Source organism: Manis pentadactyla, chromosome 1 (genome assembly GCF_030020395.1).
Source record: "Manis pentadactyla isolate mManPen7 chromosome 1, mManPen7.hap1, whole genome shotgun sequence".
Lineage (NCBI taxonomy): Eukaryota > Metazoa > Chordata > Mammalia > Pholidota > Manidae > Manis > Manis pentadactyla.
The window spans coordinates 99,396,411-99,422,846 of NC_080019.1; the positions used below are offsets into that span (position 1 = coordinate 99,396,411).

At 36.2% G+C, this 26,436-nt stretch overlaps 1 protein-coding gene across 2 annotated transcripts in view; it reads right to left on the reverse strand.

Moving 5' to 3' along the window:
* Positions 1–26,436, reverse strand: part of WDR49 (WD repeat domain 49) — a 141,943-nt gene that overhangs the window by 32,707 nt on the left and 82,800 nt on the right. For both annotated transcript variants that reach the window (XM_036898385.2, XM_057499808.1), the window contains exons 8-12: positions 14,671–14,835; positions 11,356–11,471; positions 4,500–4,630; positions 2,311–2,409; positions 543–707 (exon numbers count right to left, since the gene is read on the reverse strand). In XM_036898385.2, the coding sequence (XP_036754280.2) occupies positions 543–707; positions 2,311–2,409; positions 4,500–4,630; positions 11,356–11,471; positions 14,671–14,835 (676 nt within the window). The remainder of the gene's footprint in view (positions 1–542; positions 708–2,310; positions 2,410–4,499; positions 4,631–11,355; positions 11,472–14,670; positions 14,836–26,436) is intronic.

The following is a 26,436-nucleotide window of genomic DNA, read 5'->3' on the forward strand; positions in this document are numbered from 1 at the left end:
AAAAAAAAAAAAAGACAAACAGGAGGTAGCCCTCTTGACCTGGAATCAGCACTTATGTCAAATTTTGCAGTTGTCCCCAATCATGAAGTTTCTTATTATTTCTCCTGTCCCATTCTGATACCAAGGGCCAGTGTAGTCAGTCTCAGGCTATTCCTCTGCCACATGTAGACCTAAGCTTTTGCTCATGTTTGGAGCACATTTCTTGCTGTGCCCACTATCCTACCAAACCTCTTTTTGCCAGGGCTGGAACACCAATTCCAACTGTTGCCCATATCAAACAGTTCGCCAGAACTTTTCTCTATCTGATACTGACGTATACTATACGCGTTGTTGGCACAGTCTAGTCTGGCTCCTGCTCCTACACCCATCCTCCTGGATCCTAACCTCATTTGCTATGGCCCATGGCCTCCTCTGACCCAGACCTGACTGTGCGTCACACAAAGTCAAGCTCTGCAAGACCCAGATAGAAATAGATTGAATGTTCTTTATTGTTCCCTTTTCCAACATTTTACCAACAGTTGAAATATAAATATATATTTTACCTGTCACTGCCATGTTTTTTCTTGCTTCAAGGAAGCAAAGCCTCCTAACAGCATTACTGCACTCAGTGTCAGTCCGAAAGGAACAGGCTCCCGGGGCAGCTTGGTCAGCCAGGGGATGGGTGGAGTGGCTCCTCCCAGCACTGAGAAGTTTTTGAGGCTCTGTATCTGTGATGAAGACAAAGTCAGTTGTCTTAGTGCAGAGAAACATCTGCTTTTCAAATGAATGCTTAAACAACAAGCCCACTTCCATCACTTCTCAGAGAACCCCATCACATCTCTCAACAGGTTTCCAGCCAACGTCCACTGAGCCTTTTGCTATTCACTTCTTCAACCCCAACCTGAATCGTCGTTTGATTCATTTTGTCTTGCATATTCCATCCTCACTTACTGTGGTTTTTTTTCCCTTATGTGATTTAATAGGGACTTCATTTTGTTGTCACTGCTACCATCACAGATATCTTGATATGCTCAAGACAAACGTGATTCTAGAATCATGGCATTTTCAACTAATTAATCATTGGTATTAATTTTGCAAGTAATGAATATGAGATATAATTACCATTTGAATGTTTAAATGGTCATTTTTACCAACATTATTTGTTAGTGAGTTATGCTGGAGAGGACACACCTAATGGTATTTCAATTATCTCATGTTACCATCTCCAAGCCATATGAATAAAAACTGTGGAAATTCACCTCAGAATCTATGAATAGTCTGCACATAGTTATGAAAAATATATATCTTAAAATTTTCAAAGCAAGAAATCTATAAAAATGCCTCCCCTGTCTTTTAGAAATTTGATATTATTAGCTTTTCTCTTATCTCTTTCCCCGTGTTTTTAATCATACTACAGTTAGGTTTGTTGTAAGAGCAAGATGACACTACCCAGAAGGCCAATGCACAGAAAGAGGCAGACTTTCACCCTGTCCACGGAGGGTTCCAACGAACCCTGATGGTCAGCTCTTCGTACATAAAGCAGGTCAGAACTGTGTGCCTGCAGTCAAGTAAGCCCTAAATTTCTTAACAAATTACTCCCTCAGCTTTTCACATAAAAAAAGATGTATCTGTTGACCTCCTTTCCTAAGGTCCAATTCAGCCTCTGTGAGTTTATCCAATTAGACATCAGAACCTCGCTGGGCCATGAGGAATGGCATATTCATTACCCAAGTAAATAAGTCTAAGGAAAAACCTTTGGTATCTAAGGAAACTAAAATAAAATGTGAAAGGCAATTGTCAAGACATTTTGCTTAAGTATAAAATATTCATGTGTTCTGCTAAACTCCCATAAAATACAATATACTCCCATCTAACACTCCTCACAGGTTTCTAAAGCAAGAAATAATTTAAGATTTCCAGGTGGCATAATATTAATAGAAGCCCTAGATTGAGCCTGAGCAGCCTATCAAGTGAGCACAAGTTTCCATTTTCCTACCAAGGGGTACCCAACGTTCTCTCAAAGGCAATCTGGCAAGGTTTACTGGCAAAATCTAAACTAGATAGAAATGAGAGATCTGCTCCCTGCTGTCAGTGACTGAGGAACACTGATATAGCATAAAGAGAAGGAATGGCATACCATGGAGAATTTGCTAAGCCAAGTAAATCTCAAGGTTCTTTTTAGTCACTTTGACCAATGATATCACTAATCCCTTGCTCTTACAGCCAATCATCTATAATTTAGGAGCAAGCTGCATCAGGTACATGCATAAACAGCTAGGCCTACTGCGGTTTCCCTCAGCCTCATTACTTTACTTTCAGACTTTCACTCACCTGATTTTGATTTTAGCAGCCTCTGGTAATCAGGGTGAAGGACATAGTGAGCATTTTCTGTGCTATTGTTCCACAGAACAATTTCCCCATCACAGCTCCCTATATGATGCAGGATGGAGAACGTAAATTGCCAAAATGTTATAAAATATGAGCAATAGCAGAGGGAAGTCATTATTACAATACTTCACATGGAATATGGCACATAGTACATACTCTAATATTTTTGGAGATAATGAATGAATAATAGGTAGTATTTTATTTTCATTAAACTTTAGAATTTGAAATCCTCACAACATATCTGTGCATTGTGATAAGAATTACTATTTTATCTGTTTATTTTATAGTAAAAAGCACTTAGAATAAGGGCTTTGCAATTAAACAACTTGAATTTGTCCTGGGTCTGCTACCTACTAGCTGTATATAACCTTGGGCAAGCTATTTAATGACTTGATGCTGCAATTTCCTCATCTATAAAACAATTTAAAATTGCACTTCTCTCTTAGGGTTCTTGTGAAGAATGAAAAGTACTTAGAATAATGCTTTACTTGTTAGGAGTACTGAAAAATTATGAATTATAATTACCATGCTTTTTTATTATTGAATTAAGGCAAGCAAATTAAATCCTTCTAGGTTTCTGTTTCCTACATCTATTCATATGTGTGTGTGGTGTATCTTTTCTTTCATTCCTTCCCTCCTATATTCTTTACTGAGTATTGCTTTCTCCCGTCCTAAACTCTTCCCTAATGGACAGTCCACCCTAATGAAAAGTCCATCACAGAGAACACAGAAAAACCCAAACAGTGAATCCAAGTCTGCCCAAGCCTATCTTGGGGAGGAGCAATGCATGCCCAGCCTGTGGCTCTCAGCAGCTCAGTGAGAACAGCTCCCTACTGCGAGTGTCAGTGTCAAGTAGAGGGCAGAAATGGAGCTGAATTTGGATGGGAGATACAGATGGTGTCTTTCTTGGGATTTGGAGAGAGAGGGTGTAATACCTACTGAATTCTGTATTGTCCTGGAGTAAGCAAACTGTGTAACTCACAAATTGGCCAAGGATGATGGATTTCCATGGATTAGTTACACATGGGAGTATCCATCTTCTGTGATTTTGATATGCCTTGCTTGTAAAGTACTTGACCAAAATTTTTACATAGGACTGATGCAAAGAGAAAGAATGAAGAGATTGTCTATTCACCAATTACAATGGTATTTTATGACACTTTCACCACAACAACTACACAATCATACATGTTATTTGTCTCCATCAATATCAGTATATGATACTCTCTGCAAGGGTGGACTTGCAGCATCTATAAAGCAAATTCAGCTACAGAGTTGGCCCTATGGGAAAGTAATCAGGTAAGTCCTGAAAACACTGGAAATTTAAGTGTAGGTAGATAAGTAAACTTCATGTTGTAATATGTCATATATGTCCTGAAATTTTTCCTGTAAGTTTTCAGTCCTTTTAATTGATGGCATTTTTGGTGCTATAAAAGTATTTAGGCTGCCAAAATATGACTCTATAACTTCATGGTGCAATCTGTCTTTATAAATTATTTTCTTTGGCCAGAAATAAAACAATTTCTGATCCTCTTTATTATGTTACATCAAAGCATGCCCATGGATCCTTCCAAGAACCTGGATTTGTAGACATTTCGTGAAGCCAGTCTTTCACCAACATTACTTAGACTAAATTGTCCCACAGGGTTAATATGTTTCCATTATGAAACACCTGCACGGCACAGAAGTGTGCTTTGTGCCCAACAGCCCTAATGCTGATCCTGGAAAAAGAACAGAATAAAAGCTACATTAACTGATAAGGTTACTGTGAGTCAAGCACTGTGTTAAGGCCTTACACATATTCTCTTACTCAATCTTCACTATAAACTCAGATACTGATGTATTATTAGTAGCCAGAGAAAACTGTGATTTCGAGTTTAAGTAACTTATTCAATCTGTTGCAGTGGCGAGTGGTAGAACCAGAATCTGAAGCCAGGTAGCCAGGCTCAAGAGCTGACGATGATAACCGCTAATGTATTGCCCTTGAAATAAAGACCAAGAGTATCTTTAAGGGCAAGGACTGATTCTGCAGGGAACCTATTCATTTGCAGTTGAGAAGAGGCTTTTTAAAGTGAATGCGTCCAAAGAAACCAAACTTTCACAACTGATTGCCAAGTAAGGATTCAATTAACCTGTAACAAGAGTTTGTGGAGGTAAAAACGCAGCACACAAGATATCATCACTGTGCTGTGCTCCTCCTTTCCATTTTTCAGGCTGGATGAAAAATTGATTGAAGTTCTGAGGTCGAAACACAGTAATAGTCCTAGTAAAAAGAATATAGAATTTAGCGGTGGATCTAAAAGTGATGTCTGTATTGAATAGCCATCATTTGGGTGGTGTAACTTGAAAGGCCTAAAAGAATGTACTACCCAAAATTTTCACCCCACCTGTCATCCATAATACTGAACTTCCCACACTGAAATTTCTTTTGGATTCTTTTTTTTTTTAATTTTCTGGTAAATTGTGAATATTTAACATGCAAAAGTTAATTATCCTTTTATAATCATTAGCACCAAACATGTATGCATTGATCAGGTTAATTATCCATCATCAAGACCCTAAAGCAAACTTTCCCCATATGGGTATTGTGGAACCACTATGAGTTTTGTGATAGTCACAATAAAAAAGGGAAGGGGTCTATGCAGAAATAATATTTTGTTCTGTAAACAAAATTAGTAAGCTTTCTTTTCACCAGCATTTCCAGAACATTCCCTCTGGCATTTTCCAGACTTACTTGCACAAATTCCTTTCTCATAGAGCACCTTGAAGAATCACATTTGTAGAACACACATGGAAAATGCCACTTAAAGAAATGGAACACAGGACAGACATATTTTGAACAGAAATCATAGTTTTCTGTTCAAGGTCAGTATCTTGGGTCACTGCTGATGAATTTGACAGGATGCAAAGAGAATGAAATGTCTAGTGCCTCGTGGGTAAAGGAGGAACATAAAAATCAAATTGTGGGGTTATCAATACCACTGTGTTTCCACTTGATTTAAGCTCTGATGACCAGACTATGCTAAACCCTTCCCTTCTAAGGCCACACGTCTCAAACCAGCACTTTAACCACAGGCTTGGTGTCTTTACCCTCATTCTCTCATCCTCTCCTGGAAATCCTACTTCTCTTCTCACCACTCTGAATGTCTCCCAATTTCCCTAGCAGTGAAACCCCTCACTCTCTGGAGGATGTGGCTTTCTCCTCCTGGAAATTCTTCTGTTGCCAGTACACTCTGCTTCTCTTCCTGCTTTCCTGATCTCCTTTTCTTTCCCAATTCTCTATTTTACCTTCCGTCCTTTCTCACCTCCTTTGCATACGGGCATGCCTTACTATAGTTCCTCCACTCCCCTTTCTCTAGACAGAAGGGCTTCTCCAGAGATTCCATATAGAAACATAAGTTCCAATTTTGCCTTTATGCAATGGCTCTTAAATTTATCTTCATAACTTCTTCCAGTATTGAGTAGTTCCCACTTGCCAGTTGCCAGTTCCATATAATTCTCCCATCAGCAACATATTGAAAATCCAAATTTACCATCTTCGTTCCACACAAGGCCTCTGTCCTAAATTCCCTAGTTTGGTTAATAGACCAGCATTTCAGCCTCCTGCATGTCTTTCTCTTCCCCAGTTAAATCAGATACTTAAATTCTACCTCTGCAATATTTTACATATTCATTCCTTCAAGACCCAGTTCTCCTCAGGTCCAATCTACTTGTTTTTTTAATTGTTTCTCTCTTTTCTTCAATCCTTGCTTTTCAAAGTAAAATGAGAATGCCCAGCTAATATTTGACGGGGCTACTGGAAACCACAGGATAAATATGGTATACCTTCCTAATTTTACTAACAGAATTTGGAGAAAATATTTTCATTTTAAAATAAGGATAGATGAATTAATGTAACAGAATGCAAAATTCACCTGCATTTAAAAGATAGAATACAAGATTTCAAATATATGTCTTGCTTGCGGCAGCTGTTTTGGAGTGTTAGGGATATTCAGAGGCTAAGTTTCTGAAGCACACATTCTTATTCAATACAAACAATATTCTTATTGTCCTCTAGACACTCTGCACATTTGTAGCTACTTTGTTTTCATTTGAGGTGTGCTGTCCCATCTTTCTGTGGATTTCCTTTCACCCACAGATCCACATCTACCTACCCAGATATCCGTTCTTTAAGTCCCTTCTTGTTCTGTGGGCTTCCTTAATAGAGTTGAAAGAAATATTTCCCTCTTCTGACCTCTCAACTCAACCTCACAGTTGCAAGCAGAGTGACCTACACATATTGAGTGTGCAATAGATATTTGTCAAATGAATGAATGAAAAATTCTCTTCTCAACTGTCACTTTCCTAAGTAAGTCTTCCTTGACCACTGCATCTAAAGACTCTCCGTTGAGTTTCTTATCCTTCACCCATCCCTCATATAATTTTTCTTTATTAAGACATCATTATGTGATATATGGTCTATATTTATTTTGTCTCTAGTACCATAAAGAAGCTTTAGAATAGGAGGAGCTTTATTTTTTTCCTTCTGCATCAGCAGTACCTGGAATAGTACCTAGCACTTAACCAGGCTGAATCAATTTATGAATTCATATATTTTTTCAAAATAATCAATATTAATTTTTTTAAAGATTAATATGACACTTAGAAATGTAATACAAATAAAGCCATTTGCAGTTCTGAAATTACAATGAATCTCATAATAGCTTTATACGCTTATATTTTTTAATTTTATCTTTCCTGACAGATGAAGAGATTACCCTTTGCGAATGGAGAGTATGGGGTGGGAGTCAAAAGAAAGAGGTCAATCCTGTATACCTTCTACTATCTCTCAGTCAAAATTCAATGTCAAATGTTCTTAGTCAAAATACCAACATTAACTAGATATATTCAGGTAATATTACCCAAAGGCATAAAATGCTTTTCATAAGATAGTATAAGAAAATAGCCCTTCTGATATTTGACCTTGTGTGTCAAAATGTTCAGAAACTAATTAGCTGCCACCTTTCCCTTAAAACCTTACCTAAAACTTTCATTTGAAATGACATTTATCCTTAAAATACCTTCAGAATCCACACATTTCTTATTTTGTCCATTTCAAAGATAACTTTTTTAAGTTTGTGCTTTTGCCAAGAGTAAAACTGAAGTGCAGAATGAGCCAATTTTAAGGCATTTTAGGAGTCTGGGAGATTTGTTCTTTTTGACATTGAAGGAGTTTATTAGTTCCATTCCACACCTCACATTTGACATCCTAAGAGACCTGCCACTGAGTCCTTGTGTCATGATGTGAGGAGGATCAGATCTCCAGTTCAGAATTCAGATATGATGACAGTTGCATCTCAAGTGCAACAAAGTAAAAATTTTTTAAAAAGAAAGAAAGTAAAACATTTAAAAAAAAAACACCTCATTTGCAATGAATGAGCTAGGAGAATAACTTTTACCAAAATTTATAATATATAAAATGTCATGGAGAAAGCAAAAGAACACAGCCACCTTAGAGGTTTGTTTGCTCCCTTAGAGGTTAATTGTTCATGTGTTGTTAGTCCAACCAGCGTTAAGAACCTATCCCTGCTGGATCCATTGCTTTTTAGGCTTAAAAGGAGTATCTCAAAGGCAAAGAATGAGTTCATCAGCAATCAGTTCATTTCTTTTCTTCTATCTAAAATTTGTGGAGTCCAGCTTGGACTGAAACTATCACAAAATTAGGTTTGAGGGTTATTTATGAATCTCAGACATACCTGCCCATTCCTGACCTCCAACATGGTTATTCAGAATAGGTTACCCTTTGGAAATTTTCATTCTGATTCTTAGCCTAATAATAGAAACCAATTGAGTTATATAGGATCACAGTACCTTAGTAAGGCAATTATTAAGAGTTTCATATCTTGTGGTAGATAAGTTTTACTGTCGAGGAACTTCAAATCCCTAATCTCATTTCACTTAAAAATATACTTTGAAGATATTATATCAACAGCTAGTTATTGAGTACCTAATGTTTACAGAGCTCTGTGAAGGATGCTACTATCAATAACATTTTCAGAATCATTTTAAATTACACAAAGATTCTCTCTTTTAGTATATGTGTAAGTCAGGATGTTTTTCAGAGATAAAACCTTCATAAATGGAGGTTTCTCCTTTAAAAGAAATAAAGTAGGAGAAATTAAGAGATTTTTTTTTTAGAGAGAGAGAGTTGTAAGTACAGAATTATAGAATTTCACCCCAGGATAAAATCTTAAACTATAATGATTATTTATTTGGTATTACCAAAGCTATACATATTACATAACTACTTTAAACAAATACAAAAATAATTGGTCATCTATTCATTTAATTTCACTAATGTAAAAATGGCCTTGTATTTAGCCAGGCATAATTTATTCAGCCCTATGTCAATTCCCAACTGGTTCTCTAAGTATATTTTGCTTAAAATAATAAGAAACACATTTCTAGAAATTGTGAATTTGGGACTTCTCTTTTCTAACAGAAATATTCTCTAGATACCAATGAACATATTTCTAAGTAACCAACATGGGTTCTTGAATTCAGGTCTTTGCTTAGGACCAGTTCACAGTGGCATTTACCATATCTATCTGGCCTTGTATCAGTATATCCAACCAGAATGTGACTCCCTTGAGGCCAGGAACCACCTTTCTTCACATTCAGTTCATCACAGTTCTTAACTAAGTACTTCCTACTTAGGTGCAACTTAAAAATATTTGTGGGAAGGAAAGGGAAAAATTAATATTAAGCTAAAACTCTGAGGTATTAAGTTGACAATACATGTTTTTTATGTGTTTCTTCAAATTCACAAAACTGATTCATTAGCTTTGATTGACATAACCAACCTACTCAATCAAATTACTTGTTTAAAAGGATACAGTTGCTCTCCCATGATTTAATGATTTCATTTGCTACTCAGGCCTGGTGGAAAGAGCATGGACTTTGGCACAGAATTCTCACTCAGCTGCCTACTAGCTTCGTCACCTTGCCCAGGCTACCCAACTTCCTTCCGACTTCAAGCTTCATTTCCTTCCTTGTAAAAGAGTATTGATGATATTTAGATTCCTGGTTTGTTGTGAAGAGAGAATAGATTTGAATATCTACTATTTACCTCTTATACAAAGTGTGACTATGGTTAATTAATCTCTCTAATCCTCAGATTCCCTTTCATTTCAATGAGGATTAAGTCATTCAAAAAATATTATTGAGATTCTAATGAGGACCAGATACTATATATGTGTGTGTGTATATATATGCTTATTAGATGCAATTATATGTGTATATATATGTATGTGTGTGTATATCTAGGTTGAATAAACCTCAGAAGCTAGAGAGCACAAAGACAGAAAGGGGGCATATTTCCATCCCACGAGTAAAGAGAGATGTTCTGAAGGAGACGATGTATAAATGAGATGAAATAGGAATAAACATTAGCTACATAAAAAATATTTAGAGAGGGATTTCATGACACAGGGAGAAAATAAAGGCATGGGGGTGTGAAACACTGCAGTTTATGTGGGACCCTCTGATAGCAGGTTCCCACTTGAGCTTGGAATGCACCCAAGAATTTGTGAGAATGAGAATGAAGAACTTTTCCTCCTCTCATTTCAGTCTTTCCAAAGTTTCCTCCCCAAGACTGTAGAAAGTGAACACCCACCAACAGAAGTCAGATCATCAGTGTTCCTCTAAACCACATTAAGATGACTTTATTCATCTAGTCTTTTAAAATTTTACCCTCTAAACAATAAAAAAAAAATACTTCTTTTCTTTTGCTAATTCCTAACTATAGACATCAAAAAATACATAATTAAGAAAACAGTAATCTCTAAAGTTTGGACATACATTAATTTTTTTACTCTTTTTTGCTTTGTTCAAAATTTAAACTGGATAAAGTACATACTTCCCATCTACCCTACTATGACAGTAGGATTAAACTTAGTCTTTGCTGCAGCCCAATTATTTGGCCACAGTCAATGGATCATGATTGTCCCCAAGTATGTGAAGAAGCTTTGTCTTTCAAAGATGAAAATGACTGAATTTCTTAATATCAAGTATATCATACTTTCCAGTGTATATATTGGACTATACTTTCATTCCATAGTGTCAAACTACCCCTGAAAACTAAGCTGTGAGTGGCACTAATGTTTTCTAGTCTGTGTATGCACATTTGCATTAGAAGAAAAGTCTTTTGTATGATTGATAAAAATCCCAAGTACATGCTGCTAGTTTTCTAGGTATAAAATCTGATTTAATCCTAGCTTCGAACCACTAAGATCACAATCCCATAGTGAATAATGTTAGGCAATTGCCTATTAGAGCAATATTTTGTGAACTGTTGAATTTATGGACAATATATTTTCAAAACAGAACACACTTTAATTTTTCAAGTGCTTATACAATGCCATAGAAAGGGCCCTGTTTATGATCCCTTGGTTCTCACAGAAAACAAGAAGAGTAATTTTCCTTATAATAAAATGGAAGAGTTGCTCCTAGAGAACAGCAAGCGAGCTGTGAAAGGCCCTCTCTGCAGGGATATGAAGAAACTGCCACCACAGGTCTCAGCAGGCGATTTCCCTCTTGTGCCGCAATTTAGTTAAGTAATAAGAGAAGGAGAGTTTCCTTTACAGTTGAAGGGATATAATTTACACATTAGGAATTTATTGACTGTAAAATTTCGGAAACTTCTGGAGTTAATACCCAGAAAGTGGTATTATGTACCTATCTGGAATGGTTAGAGAAAAAGACAGGTTTTTCTTGGAAAAAGCATTGTAACAATTCTCAAAGCTGCTCAAGCTACATGACCTTATAGAATGTTGGGCACTAAAAATTCACCTCTTTTCACTGTTCCAATTAGTTTCACTCACCTAGGACACCATCGAGTTAATCACTCAGAATCCTGTCAAGATTTCCATGTTCTTTTACTTTTTAGCTTTTGATCCAAATAAAAATATTCTTTTACTGTCCTACAATTTTTCAAGAAGTGTGTCATACCTCTCCCAGCCTGTCACCAGTATTGTCTTCTTAAGAACCAGAATCTGTGAAATATCCACAGCTCCTTCTTGCCCAACGTATAGTGTGTGGTGACAATATCCATTGAAGTCCCATACCTTGAAGAGAAAAACTGAAATCACTTTGAGGCAGGAAAAGAAAAAGTCTTCCTCAGTGAGTAAAACCACACAGTGCAATAAAATTTTCTTAAACTTTTGTGTTTATATTCTGGACAAGGAGTCATTCACAAGAGTTATGTAATAATTAAAGAAAATCCTCCTCTTATCAGTCTATTCTAGTGGCTGATTCAGAGGCTATACATTAGTATGTATTTTTTAAGGGGGAGGCAATATAAAATCATGAAGAGTCACTTATGAGAGTCTATCAAAATCCTTGTTTTTTCTTTAAAGTGTGTTTCTCTAGGTTTTACTTTCCTCACTTATGACACAGAAAACTTACTCTTCTTGGAAGATTAAACATCTAAGTCAGAGCCTGAAACAGTCATTATGTACAAGGTTTTCCATCTTCTGCCATTAAACCCTCCTGGTGACACTGGGAGCCAGACCCACTTCCAAAGAGGCACAGCATTGCTGGTTCAGCTCCTCAAGCAGTGGGTGAGGAGGTGGGCCAATGGGTATACTGCAGGACAGGGCATCACTAAGTCACTGGCAGTTTTTGTATAGCATCTGCCACAAAGAAACAAATGATGCTCATGGGCTAGAAAGATAAATAAGAAGCCAGTACCTTTTGAAGTACCTTCAAAAACTGTGCCCTGCGTGAAACATCGCTGGTAGATCATGCACGAAGGGCAATTGGCATTCTATCAAATTTAAAATGCATATACCCTTTGACTCTAAAACTCAACTTCAAGAAAATCATCTCAAAGAGCTACTCATATGTGTGAAATGACACATTTTGAAAGATATTCTTGAAGCATTGTTTGTAAAAGCTGAAGATTTTAATCAACTTAATTGCTAATTTTGAGCAACTATCTATACAGTGGCATATAATGTAGCCATTAAGAAGAATATGTCATCTCGTATTTCTAAGCTCTGCCAGTACTAGACCAACTATGGAACCTTAAGTTATTGCTTTATCTCCTTGGGCTTTAGTTTGCTCAAATGTAAAATTGGTATAATAATAGTACCAACCATAGAGATGTATATGTGTGTGTGCACGTATGCATGTGTGTGTGTGTGTGTGTGATGTGCTTAGAACAGTGCCTGGTTACCAGGAAGCATACAATAAAATTTATTATTATTATTTATTTAATATTATTATTATTTTATATATTCATATGAATCAATGTACAAAACAGAAAAATGCAAAATGTAGAACAGGCTGTATAGCATCTGCCACAGAGAAACAAATAATGCTCATGGGCTAGAAAGATAAATAAGAAGCCAGTAACAGTTGCAGCTCCAAGGGAGGAGGTGGGAACAGGAGGGAGAAAGAAACTTTCTTTCCATTGTATGTCTCTTTATATTTCAAATTTTGTGGTATACTTCCATTAATTATTCAAAACCTTAATTAATTTAAAAACAGATACTTCAAAACCATGACAAATAGGGCTATACTTTTAAATATTTGATGGCACAAGTACTGGTTTTGGATTCTAAATCATAAATGAGATTGGAAAATGTCATCTATTCTTCTTTCTTCTTAGAATATGGCCAGAGCAGCTCAGCCCTGATTTATGTATCCTACACAGAGGTTGCCAGATTTCAGAATTCTGTTGTGGTATTGTGATAAAGATAAATGTACCTTCAAAAGCTGTGATTATACTACTAAATTTACATTAACTTCTAAGATGTCAGGGCTTGAGCTGAGATGGTGAGGGGGGCACAGGTTCCTCACCCTTGTCACTGCTTTCCTCTAAACATGGCTACTGCCAAGCTCAGCTAAAATAACACCCACAAACAGGTATTGTAAAGATCTAAGTGTCCCCAGATCCACTAAGTGCCCTGGATGGGACCATCTACAGGCCTTTAGTAACCATCTACAAGTCTGCCTCAAGCTGAACTCTATAACCAGTTACCTTCCAAGACAGAGGCAAAGGGAACCGAATCCGTTTGCTTCGTTTTTCAGTTCATGCTCCAGGACTGGGAAGGGGGATTCCAGCTTGCTGCTTTTGCCTAAGCCACCTAATGCTCCAGGTCTAGTTAGTAATGTTTTACTGCAACCTGACTATTGAGATTAGGGTTGTCCCATTACCTTCACACATCTTACCAGTTCTCCCAGGAACTAGACTGCTTAAACCCAAGCTCCCAGTCTGTAACTCATGACATTAACTCTCCCAGAGGCATTGCTTGGCTGATTTCCAGAGATACCACTGTATCCTGCCATAGCACCCACTTCACATGAACCACTGCCAGCCTAGAAACCCCCCTTGGCTCCCCCCACAATGTTCTACACACGTATCCAGATAGCTTTGCCTACCTGAATGCATCATATACCCTACTATGGAAGGTACATCCAATTAATACCCTTCTGACTCTAGCTATGACAGAAGGTTGAGAACCACTCAAAGCTTATCCAGACAACTGCCTACATTACCTCAAAGAATCACAAACTATCTCCAATCAAAGACTGCCATTATTCTTGGAGCTGAGGGGGACAGAGAAGATTCACTGGAGGACATGATTTCAGATATCAAATATCTAGTTTTCCATGAAAATTGATTATTTTTGCATATTAAAATAGCACCTTCTTCCCAGAAGAAATTTGTAGTTATAAAATTAGAAAAGTGAAAATATAAAAATAGTGTTTATCTAGGAATATATAGTAAATAAGATTATCATATTCTTCCTGTGGTCCTTCTTCACGACCTCACTTTCCTTCACGTAAAAACACAAATTACAAAATGGGTTGTTTTTAAAATATTCACTTTCTGAAAAGTTTGCATCTGTACCATTTTTAGAAGTTCACTCAGTTGCCTTGATTTCTCATTTTATAAACCAAGAAAAAGAAAACTAGAGACATTATTGAAGCACGTTAAAATTATTCAGGCCTCTTATTCCCCAAAGTAGTCCTCTATCCAGAACACTGGAAAAGGTTTTCTGAAATAAATAAGCCCAGTTATGTTTTGACCCTAAATATTTTATCAAGAGAAATCATTTATTCATTTTTCCGCAGAGGTTTTATTTCCCTACCAGCTTTGCTATTAGATGGTTTGGATTATTTATCTCTGCGCATCTTCTCTCATTTCTCTTCTTGTAAGGTCAAAAAGGCAAAAGCAAATATAGCCATGGCTGTGTCTCCTAATACAATATTTTCACCCATTCATATCTGGATATAAAAGCATCGCTGTGTTCTCACCTTTACAGTCCCATCTGTGCTGCCAGTCAAAAGCCGTGTCTCATTTGCATCAAGGGCCATAGTGCTGATTTCTGCGTTGCCATGGCAACCAGTAAACTGCTTGATTTTCTGCCCAGTGTCTATCATCCAGAAGGAAACAGTAGACCCCGCATCAGAGCTGATTACCTAAGAGAAAATGACATTGTAATGAAATTAAATATAGTCCCAGAATCCATTTTTATTTCAATAAAAATATCTAACTTGTATGTTTCCACTACTGAGATCGCCCCCAACAGTTAGAGACATTTTTGTAATGTATTTTCTTTCTTTTTATTAAGCTGATAACATTTCAATTTCTAGGTCAGAGCTAAGGTAACAAAGTCATGATTCTCTTTATCAGAAAAGAAAGGAATCTACTTCCTTTACCCACCATTCAGCTTAGGGTCTAGAGGCCATCCTGAAATCGAATTCTCCTGAAAATAAACAAAAATCTTTTGCATTTAGAGGAAAGAGCTGATTTTATTAGTCATGGTGCTTTGATACTACTTACTGTGTGAAAAAGAAACGATTTATTATAGATTAGCTTCCATTTAGCATTCAGAAAAGAAAGCACTACCAGCCATCATGGGAAAAAGTTAATTTCAACAAATTGCTAGAGCTATTGCTTCTAATGCCATTAGACTCTTTCTTCCTCTTTTTGCAAGGTACTGTGTATATTTTTACAGCTAAACACAATTATTGATGGATCACTAAAAACAAAGAATGCTGGAAGGTTAAATATAGATCTGCAAGTACACTCCAAGAGGAAGGCCACAGAGCAAACACCAGAGGTGTGGGTTATAAACAGAAGGCCGGCAGTAAGAAACATCATAGTGGAGAGTAAACTGCTAATTTCAGCTCGAGGTATTTAAGTAGCTTTTAAAAGATTTATAAGTTCAAACATCCCATCAATATGACTTTGAAACCCAAAGAAATGACAAAAAAAAATAAAACAATAAACAAACAAATGTGTGGAAAGGAAGTTGCCTGAAACAATGTCTAGACTTTTAGAAAATGGAAAGCATGTCGTTACCTGCTTAGGTACTGATTACCATGGTAAAAACGGATGTGTATTGAGAATACATTAAATTTAAGTATCCATTTTCATGATCAAATGGGTTAAAGTTTATCAAATGTATATTCAGAAAACCTGGAGAGCTGGTCATCAGGCACATATGCCCTCATTCACTCTGTGCCCAGTTCCATGACAGCAGTGGCTTCGCTGAAGAATCCCTGCTCTCAAGGAATCCATAGTTTGGGTTTGTACATGACAAGCACCTGGGGGACTTTATGAAACACAACTGCATACCACACTAGAGACTGATTTAACTGGACCAAGAGGGGCATTTTTTAAGAAGCTTCTCCCAGTTATTTAAGTGTACAGCCTCAGGTAAGAAGGCTAATCTAGATGGAGAAATAGACAAGAACAGACAAATGCCAAACAATGCTACATGTTTAGAGGTATCACCCCTGGGTGCTGTAGGGGCACAGAGAGGAAAACCAAAACCCACTCACTGGGGTAGGGGGATGGGGAATAAAAGGTGAGGAATGTTGACCTGGGATTGAAGATAGGAACATGTATTTATTGGATGCTAAACCCTTTACGCTATCTGTCTTGCCAATGGGTCTCAGCCCCAGGCAAGTTCACTATGGATTAAATGTGACCAAAGAAATGACAGTAGAACGTTCTTGGGGCAAAAGGGTTTATTACCCGGCCTGTTCTCCCAGCGGCAGGTCGAGCACTACCATCTCTGCCTAGGCCCAGAGCAGTGGAAAGAGCTCTTTATCAAGTGGCTCAGTAAATAATAGCTCATTGCCTACCGGTGTGCAAGCAGTAGCCTAGCAAAAGGCCAGTTACATCATCAAGTGGCTTAGGTTCAGTGAGGATCCTGGCCTTTGGAACCCCAACTTTCCCCACATAATCCCATTTGATCTTTATAAAAACTGTAAAATAAATAATGTTACCACCCTCATTCTACCACTGATGAAATTGAGATTCTAATCAGCTAAGTCATTCCCAAGTTTACATAATGAGGCTGGAATCATAGCTTGCTGATGACAGACACACCGTAGGCCTTCCCCTAGTCCAGTACAGTGTTCCAGAGAATGAAGAATACTCTTAGAAAAGGGAACTTGGAGAAAATTTCAAGAATGAGAAACAGTAAGAAGTGTCCTGGAGTCAGAGTACAGATGGTAGGATAGAAGGTGGAATATCAGGTGAGGAAGCAAACTGGCAACAGATGCTGAAATCACTAATGAGCAATGCCACAGAATAAGGAGTCATGTGGATCGAGTTCTTTTAACAGCAAAAGGGTTCATAGATTTCATTGGACTGTCAGTGGAGCGTGTGACTCGAAATAAAACAAAGAACAATCTCACTGTTCCAAATATGGGGGAGAGGGATTCAACAGCTTTTGTGGATTGGTTGGTGAAGATGCCTCTGGCAGCAGGGTGGAAAACAAACTGGGGTGTAGGAAGACCATTTGGAGGCTGCTGTAATAGTCCAGGTAAGAGCTGCTCACCTAAGACAGTAGTTTGGAGGTGGAGGGATTAGAATAAAAGGGCCATCATTTAGCAACTTTTATGTGTCAGCAAAGAATTCATCAAGAGCATGTGACCTCACCTAGCCTTTTTCTTCCCTGAAATTACAACTCTCAATCAAACAATTTCTTACATGATAGAAAACTATATTTATGTCATGCTTTTTCTCTGTGAAATCACAAGTACCTTAAATATTTAATTATCATTGTCAAATAATGCTGTAATTTCTAGGACAAATGACCTAGATCTTTGAAATAATATGACCTAACACTTTAATTATCATTCCTTGTAAATGATTATGATTCTATTTGCTATGGTTTGTGCAACATGCATGGTGGTTAAGAACATTGGGGCTGAAGCCAGGATGCTTGAATTTACAGGTCAGTTGTCTCAATTGGGCTTTTTTCTTCTTTTTTTTTTCTACTTACCCTCTCTAGGCTTTTGTTTCCTCACCTATACACCAGAAAATCATAGTAATTGCCTCAAACTATTTTTTTTAATTTTAAATAAGCTAATATTTGTAAAGCACTTAACACTTTACATGGCATACAAAAAACCATAAGAGTTAACTAGTGTTACTGTTCTATTTAAATCTCATTTGTCTGAACCTTTGAGCTGAAATCATTTTTCATATTCAGATAAATTTAAGAAAAATATTGAATACCTTGTTTTCTTCCAACCATGACAGTAAATACAGACAATTATAATTTTAGAACACAGACTTGTATATGCATATTGAAATTTCAAATTATATCATTCTTGTGATTTTTCTCACATAATTGCTTATGAATTTGCATTGCATTCATTAAAGAAAAACTCATGAACACATAATTTTCCCAGCATGAGCCAAAATTTTAACCATGCTCTTTTATGAAAATATTAATGGTTGTGAAGGATTATTATTTCTGTTCAAAAAGCATTTACTGAGCACCTAGTATATGCTAGGCATTCAGTACTAAAAGATGGGCATTCCCTGATGGACAGAAAAAAGCAAAATAAAATAAGGCCATGTTCAAAGAAAAGACTTGCTTAGTTGTTCAAGACTGGCATCACCCATGATACAAAGCACCTAATCATCCAGCCCATCACTTCTATCCAACATAGACATCAATCAGGAATGAGCAACATCCACTTCTTGCTGCTTTGCACTCCCTCTCCTCTGCCCACCTGGCTGAGCCCCAACATAGTAGTCATCAGTTTTCAGCACCTTTCTCTGCTCATTTAACAATTTCTCATGAAATCTGAATCAATAATGACAACAGTGTATAGCCGGTTGGATTTCATTTTATGGCAGTCTGCCTTAAGGTGCACTCTTCAGGGAAACGTGCTAAAAAACAAGGGCTAACTATGTCGCAGACATTGAACCAGCATTAACCAGAATCTGCTGTCACTATGAGAGTACAAATGTAAGAATAATAAGGCAGGCAAAAAGATTTTTCAAAGTTTTGTGAGAGAGGAGTTCATTTAACATCACTTGGCAGACGAAAAAGGGGGTCAGACTACAGGACAGTGGGGGCTTTGTTTTTAGCAAGCTGCTTTTATTGGTAATAAAGCCCAGGAATAGGTACTGGCATCACATTCATGTGCCACATTTTGATGGTACCCAATCCCTGTAAGTTTTCAGTTCATTCCCAGCTGCTTCTGACAGACAGGGCCCTGGCAATCCAGAGAGGCAGTGGAAATAGAAATGGTACTGTCCTAATACCTACACGTCAGTGCAAATGCGCCTTGTCAGCACATCGTCACCCTGACCAGCTCATGCTCCACCTTATGCACCTGACTTAATAACTGCTTAGGGATATGTGGGTCTTTTTGTCTTTCTCATCTGAAGCTGTCACAATTAATCAGCCAGTTCTAAGAGATGTGAGGCTGTACCCATGTCCCCTAATTATCTTCTTGCTGTTCCAACAACTGTAGGCATTTTAGTTGTCTTTTATATGCACCCTAAGTCATAGATCTAAGCAAGAAAAGGAATAAAAAGTTACAGCAGCAGATATTGCTGGCTACCAAAGCATTAAGACATTTGGTTTAATTGTTGTTTATAATTTTTTTTCTTTCTTTAGTCAGTGCTGTTTATGGTCCCATAACATAAAGCAGGTTACCTCCTTTATTTATATTTTGCAGCAAATCTCTGGAAGTAACATTTCAGTAAGTGATGAGGTAAGGAGAATGATAATACCTGAACACTGGTACAAACAAAGGATTCAAATATTTCAAGGCAGCCATTCTCCATTTATAAATCTTATTTGTCAGGTATCACTTCCTTTTAGATTAATTTGTAATTTGCTCTTTCAAATTCATTCCTTCAATTTATTGAACATCTACAGTAGGCAGCAGGGCACTCTTGAGGAAAGATCTGAGCTGAAAAAGAGAGCCATGCAGATATGTAGGTGAAGAAATTTGCAGGCGATGCAAAGGCAAGTGCAGGACTAGCAAGGAGGTAAGCTAGGTTCAGGCTGCAGGAGTGGGTGGGGCGGCCACAGGGAGCTGCGAGCAACTGCGGTCATTATGCAGGCAACATGACACTCTCCAAATCACCGGGCACCCACAGGACCTTGGGGACAAAGTCAGAAATATATTATGCCTCCCTTTTTAGCTAATATTTAGTTAGCTTTTACCTCTGCTTTGTTCTGAGTGTCTTTACATACAAAATCCTTTGTTGTTTACAGACCTACAAGGGAGGTAACTATAATTCCTATTTTATAGATAAGAAAGCTGTTGTGTAGAGAAATTAAATCATTTGCTCAAGGTAAAGCATTGGGAATTCTGATTCTAAAACCTCACCACCTCTCTCATTCTATACAAAAAGCTAAGAAAAAACTATTTGCAAAAGTAGAGACTGCATTGGACTTCAGGTTCTGGTTCTTCATGCTTAGAAGTCATCACTCCATCCTAACAATAAGTAAAAATCTGAACAAACTGAAAAATCAGCAACTCTTCTTCTCACAGTAAGAGAAATGAGGTCATAGGGCAAATTGCTGCCCCCAAAACCAGAGAGACCAAGAGGCAAATAGAGAAAATCACAATGTACCAGAGCAGAAACTCATGAACTAGAAAGTCCTCTGGAAACAGTGCCAAGACAGGAAAACCAGGACTGTAATTGACAGATCACTGGAGGCTCAAAGTGGACAAGTCTGAGATTCCAGGAGGGACACCCTTATGTGAGGACTCCACAATTGTGGGTTTTATTTTGAGGATATCAGTCAGGTTGTCACTGTAAATATTGCTTCTGGCCAAGGCAGAGGTCAAGGAACTATTTAGTACATCAGAGTACTCTGTTTTTCTTAACAAGGCCTGCTACCAGGAGAAACTATTAAACCAAGCCTAACCTGCTGGGATTTTATCAGAGCCTAACTGACCTGGGGAAGGGAAATACCAAATTCTAGCTGGTTCTAGCCTCTTGTTCCACCTCAGGTTGGGGAGGAGGGGAGGCAACTGGCAAGCATGTGTGAAGTTCGCAGTCCAGAAGTACAGGCTCACTACAGGACTGAGATCTAATCAAAAGACTGTAAAATACTTCTCCTTCTCCCATACTTCATCACCACATTTCTGAAGACCTATTTACATCAGTTCCTTTTATCCAGTACTTCATGTCCAACTGTCAAGAAAAATATGCAAAACATACAGAGACCAAAAACATAGTTTGAAGAAACAGGGCAAGCAGCAGACTCAGAATGGCAGGGATGCTGGAATTATCAGATTGGGAACTTTGAGGATCTATTATTAATATGCTGAGGTCTCTAATGAGTAAAGTAGACAGAATGTGAGAACAGGTGAGTAACACAAGCAGAGATGTGGAAATCTTTAGAAAGAACCAAAAAGAGATGGTAGAGATCAAAAACTGTAACAGAAATTAAGCATGCCTTTGATGGGCTTATTAGTAGACTGTATGGCCAAGGAAAATCTCTGCATTTCAGAATATACGAGTGGAAAGCTCACAAAATTAAAAGTAAAGAGAAGAAAAAAAAAAATAATGAGAAGACTGAAAAAAACAAAATGCAATATCCAAGAACTGTAGGACAGCTACAAAGTGTGCAATGTTCACATAATGAGAATACCAGTAGGAAAAGAAAAAGAGGAATAGAAAAAAATACCTAAAACACTAATTACTGAGTAGTTCTACAAGTTAATGTTAGACACCACACTATAGATACAGTAAGCTCACCAAGCACCAGGCAGGATAAATGACCAAAAAAGTTAATTATAAATAAATAAATAAATAAATAAATAAAACTATACCTAGGCATATCTTATTCAACAACAGAAAATCAAAGATAAAGAAAATATCCTTTTTCTTTAGGAAAAAGGTACCTTACCTACAAAGAAAAAAAGCTACATCTTACATCTGACTTCTACTTAGAAAACATTCAGCCAAGAAAGGAATGGGGTGAAATATTAAAATGTTGAGAGAAAAATCCCACCAGCCTTGAATTCTGTATTCTAGAAAAGTAACCTTAAAAATAAAGGAGAAATACTTTCTCAGACAAACAAAAATTGAGGGAATTTGGTGCCTGTAGACCTGCCTTCAAAATATGTTAAAGTAAGCTCTATAGAGAGAAGGAAAATAATACAGGTTAGAAAAACTGATTCTATGTAAAGGAGAACATTAAAGAAGGAATAAGCAAGAGTAAAATAAAAACTTTCATTTTCCTTATTCTTGACTTGACACATAACATTTGTTCAAAACAATAACAGCAACAATATATTAAATTATGTATGCTTACATATACATATGTGCTTATATATTAGTGAAATGAATTATAGCAATGATACAAGGGACATGAGGGAGGAATTAGGCTATTTTATTACTATTATATACTAACACTGCCTGTGAAATGATAGGGTGTTATTTGAAAGCGGACTTGAATTAGTTATAAATGTATATTGCAAACTCTAGAGCAATGATTAAATTTTTAAAAATATATAACTGATATACTAAGAAAGGAGAGAAAAGGAATAATATAAAATGCTCAATTCAAACCACAACGGGCAGAAAAAGAAGACAAAAATTAGAACAAAGAACCAACAGAAAGTAGCAGCAAATATAGTAGATATTAATCCAACTGTATCAATAATCACTTTGAATAACAATGGTTTAAATGCACAGATCAAACCAGATTGTCAGAGTGAATCAAAAATCAAAACCCAACTCTATGTTGTCTAAAAGAAACCTAGTTTAAATTTAAAAGCACAAATAGAATAAAAGTAAATGTATGAAGAAAAATATACCATGTTAAAAACAATCAAAAGGAAACACAAGTAGAGATTTTAATTTCAGATAAAGCCAACTTCAGGGCAAGGAAAAGTATCAGGAATAAAGAGAGACATTATATAATGATAAAGGGTTTGACTCTCTAAGAAAAGATAGCAATCCTTACTGTGTATATATATATATATATAACAACTGCATCAAAGTGTGAGGCAAAACTGGCAAGGAGAAATGCATGAATCCACAATTACAGTTGAAGATTTCAACATTCCTCTATTACAAATGGACAGATCCAGCAGGCAGAAAATCAGTAATGATATAGTTGAGCTCAAAAGTACCATCAACCAACTGGATATAATTGACATCTATAGACTACTTCATCCAACAACAGCAAAACATGCATTTTTCTGAAGCTCACAAGACATTCACAAAGACAAAGCCGTAAAATACACCTTAACAAACATAAAGGAACAGGAAGTCATACAACATCCGCTCTCAGAACACAATGGAATTAAACTAGAAACCAAAAACAGAATAACTGGAAAACCCAAAAATTTGGAGATAAAAATACACACAATATTTATTTCTAAATAACACATAAGTCAAAAAAGAATCTCAGAAGAAAATCTCAGAGTGAAATTAAAATGAAAATACACCTTATCAAAATTAATAGGATGCAGAGAAAGCAGTATGTAGAAAGAAATTTATGACATTGAATGCATATATTAGACAAGAAAAAAGATTTGAAATCAATCCTTTAAGTTTCCACCTTAGAAAACTAGAAGAAAAATGTTAATATGATTAAAAGTAAGAAGAAAAGGAAAAATAAATTTAAAGCTAAAATCATTGAAATTGAAAATCAAAATCAATAAAGTCAATGAAATCCAAAGCTGGTTTTTTGAAAAAAAGAGTTTTATTATCAATAAAATTGGTAATACTCAGCCAGACTGAGTAAGGAAAATAAAAAAGGAGAGAGAATACAAATTACTAATATCAGAAATGAAAGAGGGGATATCACTAAAGACCCCATATACATTAAAAGAATAATAGGATACTAAACAACTCAATGCCCACAAGTTTGACAACCTAGACAAAATGGGCTAATTTATTGAAAGATCCAATCTTTCCAAACTCATACAAGAAGAAATAAGTACATGGGAGGAAACAGACAAAACAGAAGAAGTCTGAATAGGCCTATATCTATTTTAAAAAATTAAATCAATAGTTAATAATGTTCCAAAACAGAAAGCACCAGGTCAGATGGTGGATTCTACCAAACCTTTAAGGAAGAAAGTATGCCAATTCTCTACAACCTCATTCAGAGGACAGAGCAGAGGAAATACTTCCCAATTCATTTCATGAGGCCAGCATTACCCTAATACCAAAACCAGACAGAAACATTACAAGAAAAGAAAATTATAAATATCTCACATGAACACAGATGCAAAAATACTTAACAAAGTAATAGTAAATCAAATCAAACAATGCAGAAAAAGTTATATATCACAACCAAGTGGTATTTATCCCAGTTAGGAAATGCTGGTTCTATATTTGAAAATCAATTAATGTAATCTATCATCAATAGGCTAAAAAAGAAAGAACGCATGATTGTATGAATAGATGCAGAAAAAGTATTTGATGAAATCTAACACCCCATGAATGATAAAAAAAACAACTCTCAGTAAACTAAGAATAGAGAGGAACTTCCTCCACTTGATAAATACTACCTATAAAAAACATATATCTAACACCATACTTAATAGTGAGAAACTTGAAACTTTCCTACTAAGGTCAGGTAATGGGCAAGGATGTTTCCTCTCACCATTGCTTTTCAACATCATACCTAATGCAATAAGACAAGAAAAGGAAATAAAATATATCAAGATTGGGAAGGAAGAAATAAAACTATCTTTGCTCATAGATAACATGATTATCTATGTAGAAAATATGAATCAGAAAAAAAACCCTCTTGAACTAATAAGCCATTACAGCAAGACAGCAGGATACAAGGTTAATATACAAAATCAATTGCTTTCTTATGCACCATCAATGAACAAGTGGAATTTGAAATTAAAACCACAATACCATGCACATTAGCATCCACAAAAGTATAATATTTACATATAAATCCAACAAAATATGTTTATAATGTATAGAGGAAAACTATAAACCTTCAATGAAATCAAGAACTAAATAAATGGAGGGAGATTCCATGTTCTTGGATAATAAATAATATTGTTAAGATCTAAGTTCTTTCCAAGATAATCAATAAATTCCATCAAAACCCCAGCAAGTTATTTTGTTGGTACTGACAGATGGATTCTAAATTTTATATAGAGAGGCCAAACAAATGAACTAACACAATATTGCAGAAGAACAAAATCAGAAGACTGACTGCCCAATTTTACAACCTACTATAAAGCTGCAATTATCAAGATAATCTGATATTGGTGAAAGAATAGACAACTACATCAATGGAACAGAATATAAAGCCCAAAAATAGATCCACATAAATATAGTCATTTGATCTTTGACAAAGAAGCAAAGCAATACAATGGAAAAAAGATTATCTTTTCAACAAATAGTGCTGGAACAACTGGACATTCACTTGTGAAAATACGAATCTTGATACAGACCTTCTGCTCCTCAGAAAAACTAACTTAAAATGGATCACAAACTTAAATGTGAAATATAAAACTGTAAAACTCAAGAAAAACAGGAGAAAATTTAAATGACATTAGGTTTGGTGATGACTTTTTAGATAGAACTCTAAAGGTATGGACTATGAAAGAAATAATTGATAAGCTGGACATCATTAAATTTAAAATTTTCTGCTCTGCAAAGGACACTGTCAAAAGAATGAAAAGAAAAGCCACAGGTTGGAAGAAAATATTTTCAAAAGATAGCTGATGAAGCACTGTTATCCAAAATATACAAAGAATACTTAAAATTCACAATAAGAAAACTAACAACCCAATTAAAAAATTGGCCAAAGACCTCAACAGACACTTCACCAAAAAAGAAAACAAACGGCAATTAAGCATATGAAAAGACATTCCATACCACATGTCATTAGAGAAATGCAAAGTAAAACAGTTTATTAGAGACTATTTATTTATCTACACATCTATTAGAATGACCTAAATCTAGAAAACTGACAACACCAAATGCTGGTGAGGATGTAGAGCAAAGGGAACACTCATTCATTGCTGGTGGGAAAGTAAAATGGTACAGACACTTTAGAAAGCAACTGGCAATTTTTTATAAAACTGAACATACTCTTATCACATAATCTTTGATATTTACCTAAGGAGTTGAAAACTTATGTCCACACAAAAGCTTGCATAGGGATGTTTATAGCAGCTTTATTCATAATTGCCAATACTTGGAAGCAATCAAGATTACCTTCAATAGGTGATAGATAAATAATCTGTCATACATCTATATAATGGAATAGTATTCAGTGCAAAAAAATGAGTATTAATCCACTAAAACACACAGAGGAAACATAAGTACACAATACAGAGCAATAGAAGCCAATCTGAAAGGCTACATATGATATTATTCCAACAACCTAACATTCTGAACAGGCAAACTGAAGACAGCAAAAATATCAATGATCACCAGGGGTTAGGGAGGGAGAGTGGGATGAACAGGTGAAATGCAGACGATTTTCAGGGAAATGAAATTACTCTATATGATGCTCTAACGGTGGATATGTCATTATACATAATCTGAACTCATAGAATATATCATGCAATGAGAGAACCCTACTGTAAACTGGTTACATTTGGTGATTATGATGTCTCACTAAAGGTTCATCAATCTAACAAATCTATCATTTTGTTGTGGGTTGTGGATGATGGGGAAGGGCTGTGCATGTGAGGGAACAGGGAGTATGGGGGATATTTCTGTACCTTCTCAATTTTATTGTGAACTTAAAAGTTCTTTTTTAAAAATAGACTGTGACAGGAGGGGCGGAAGATGGCGGCATGAGT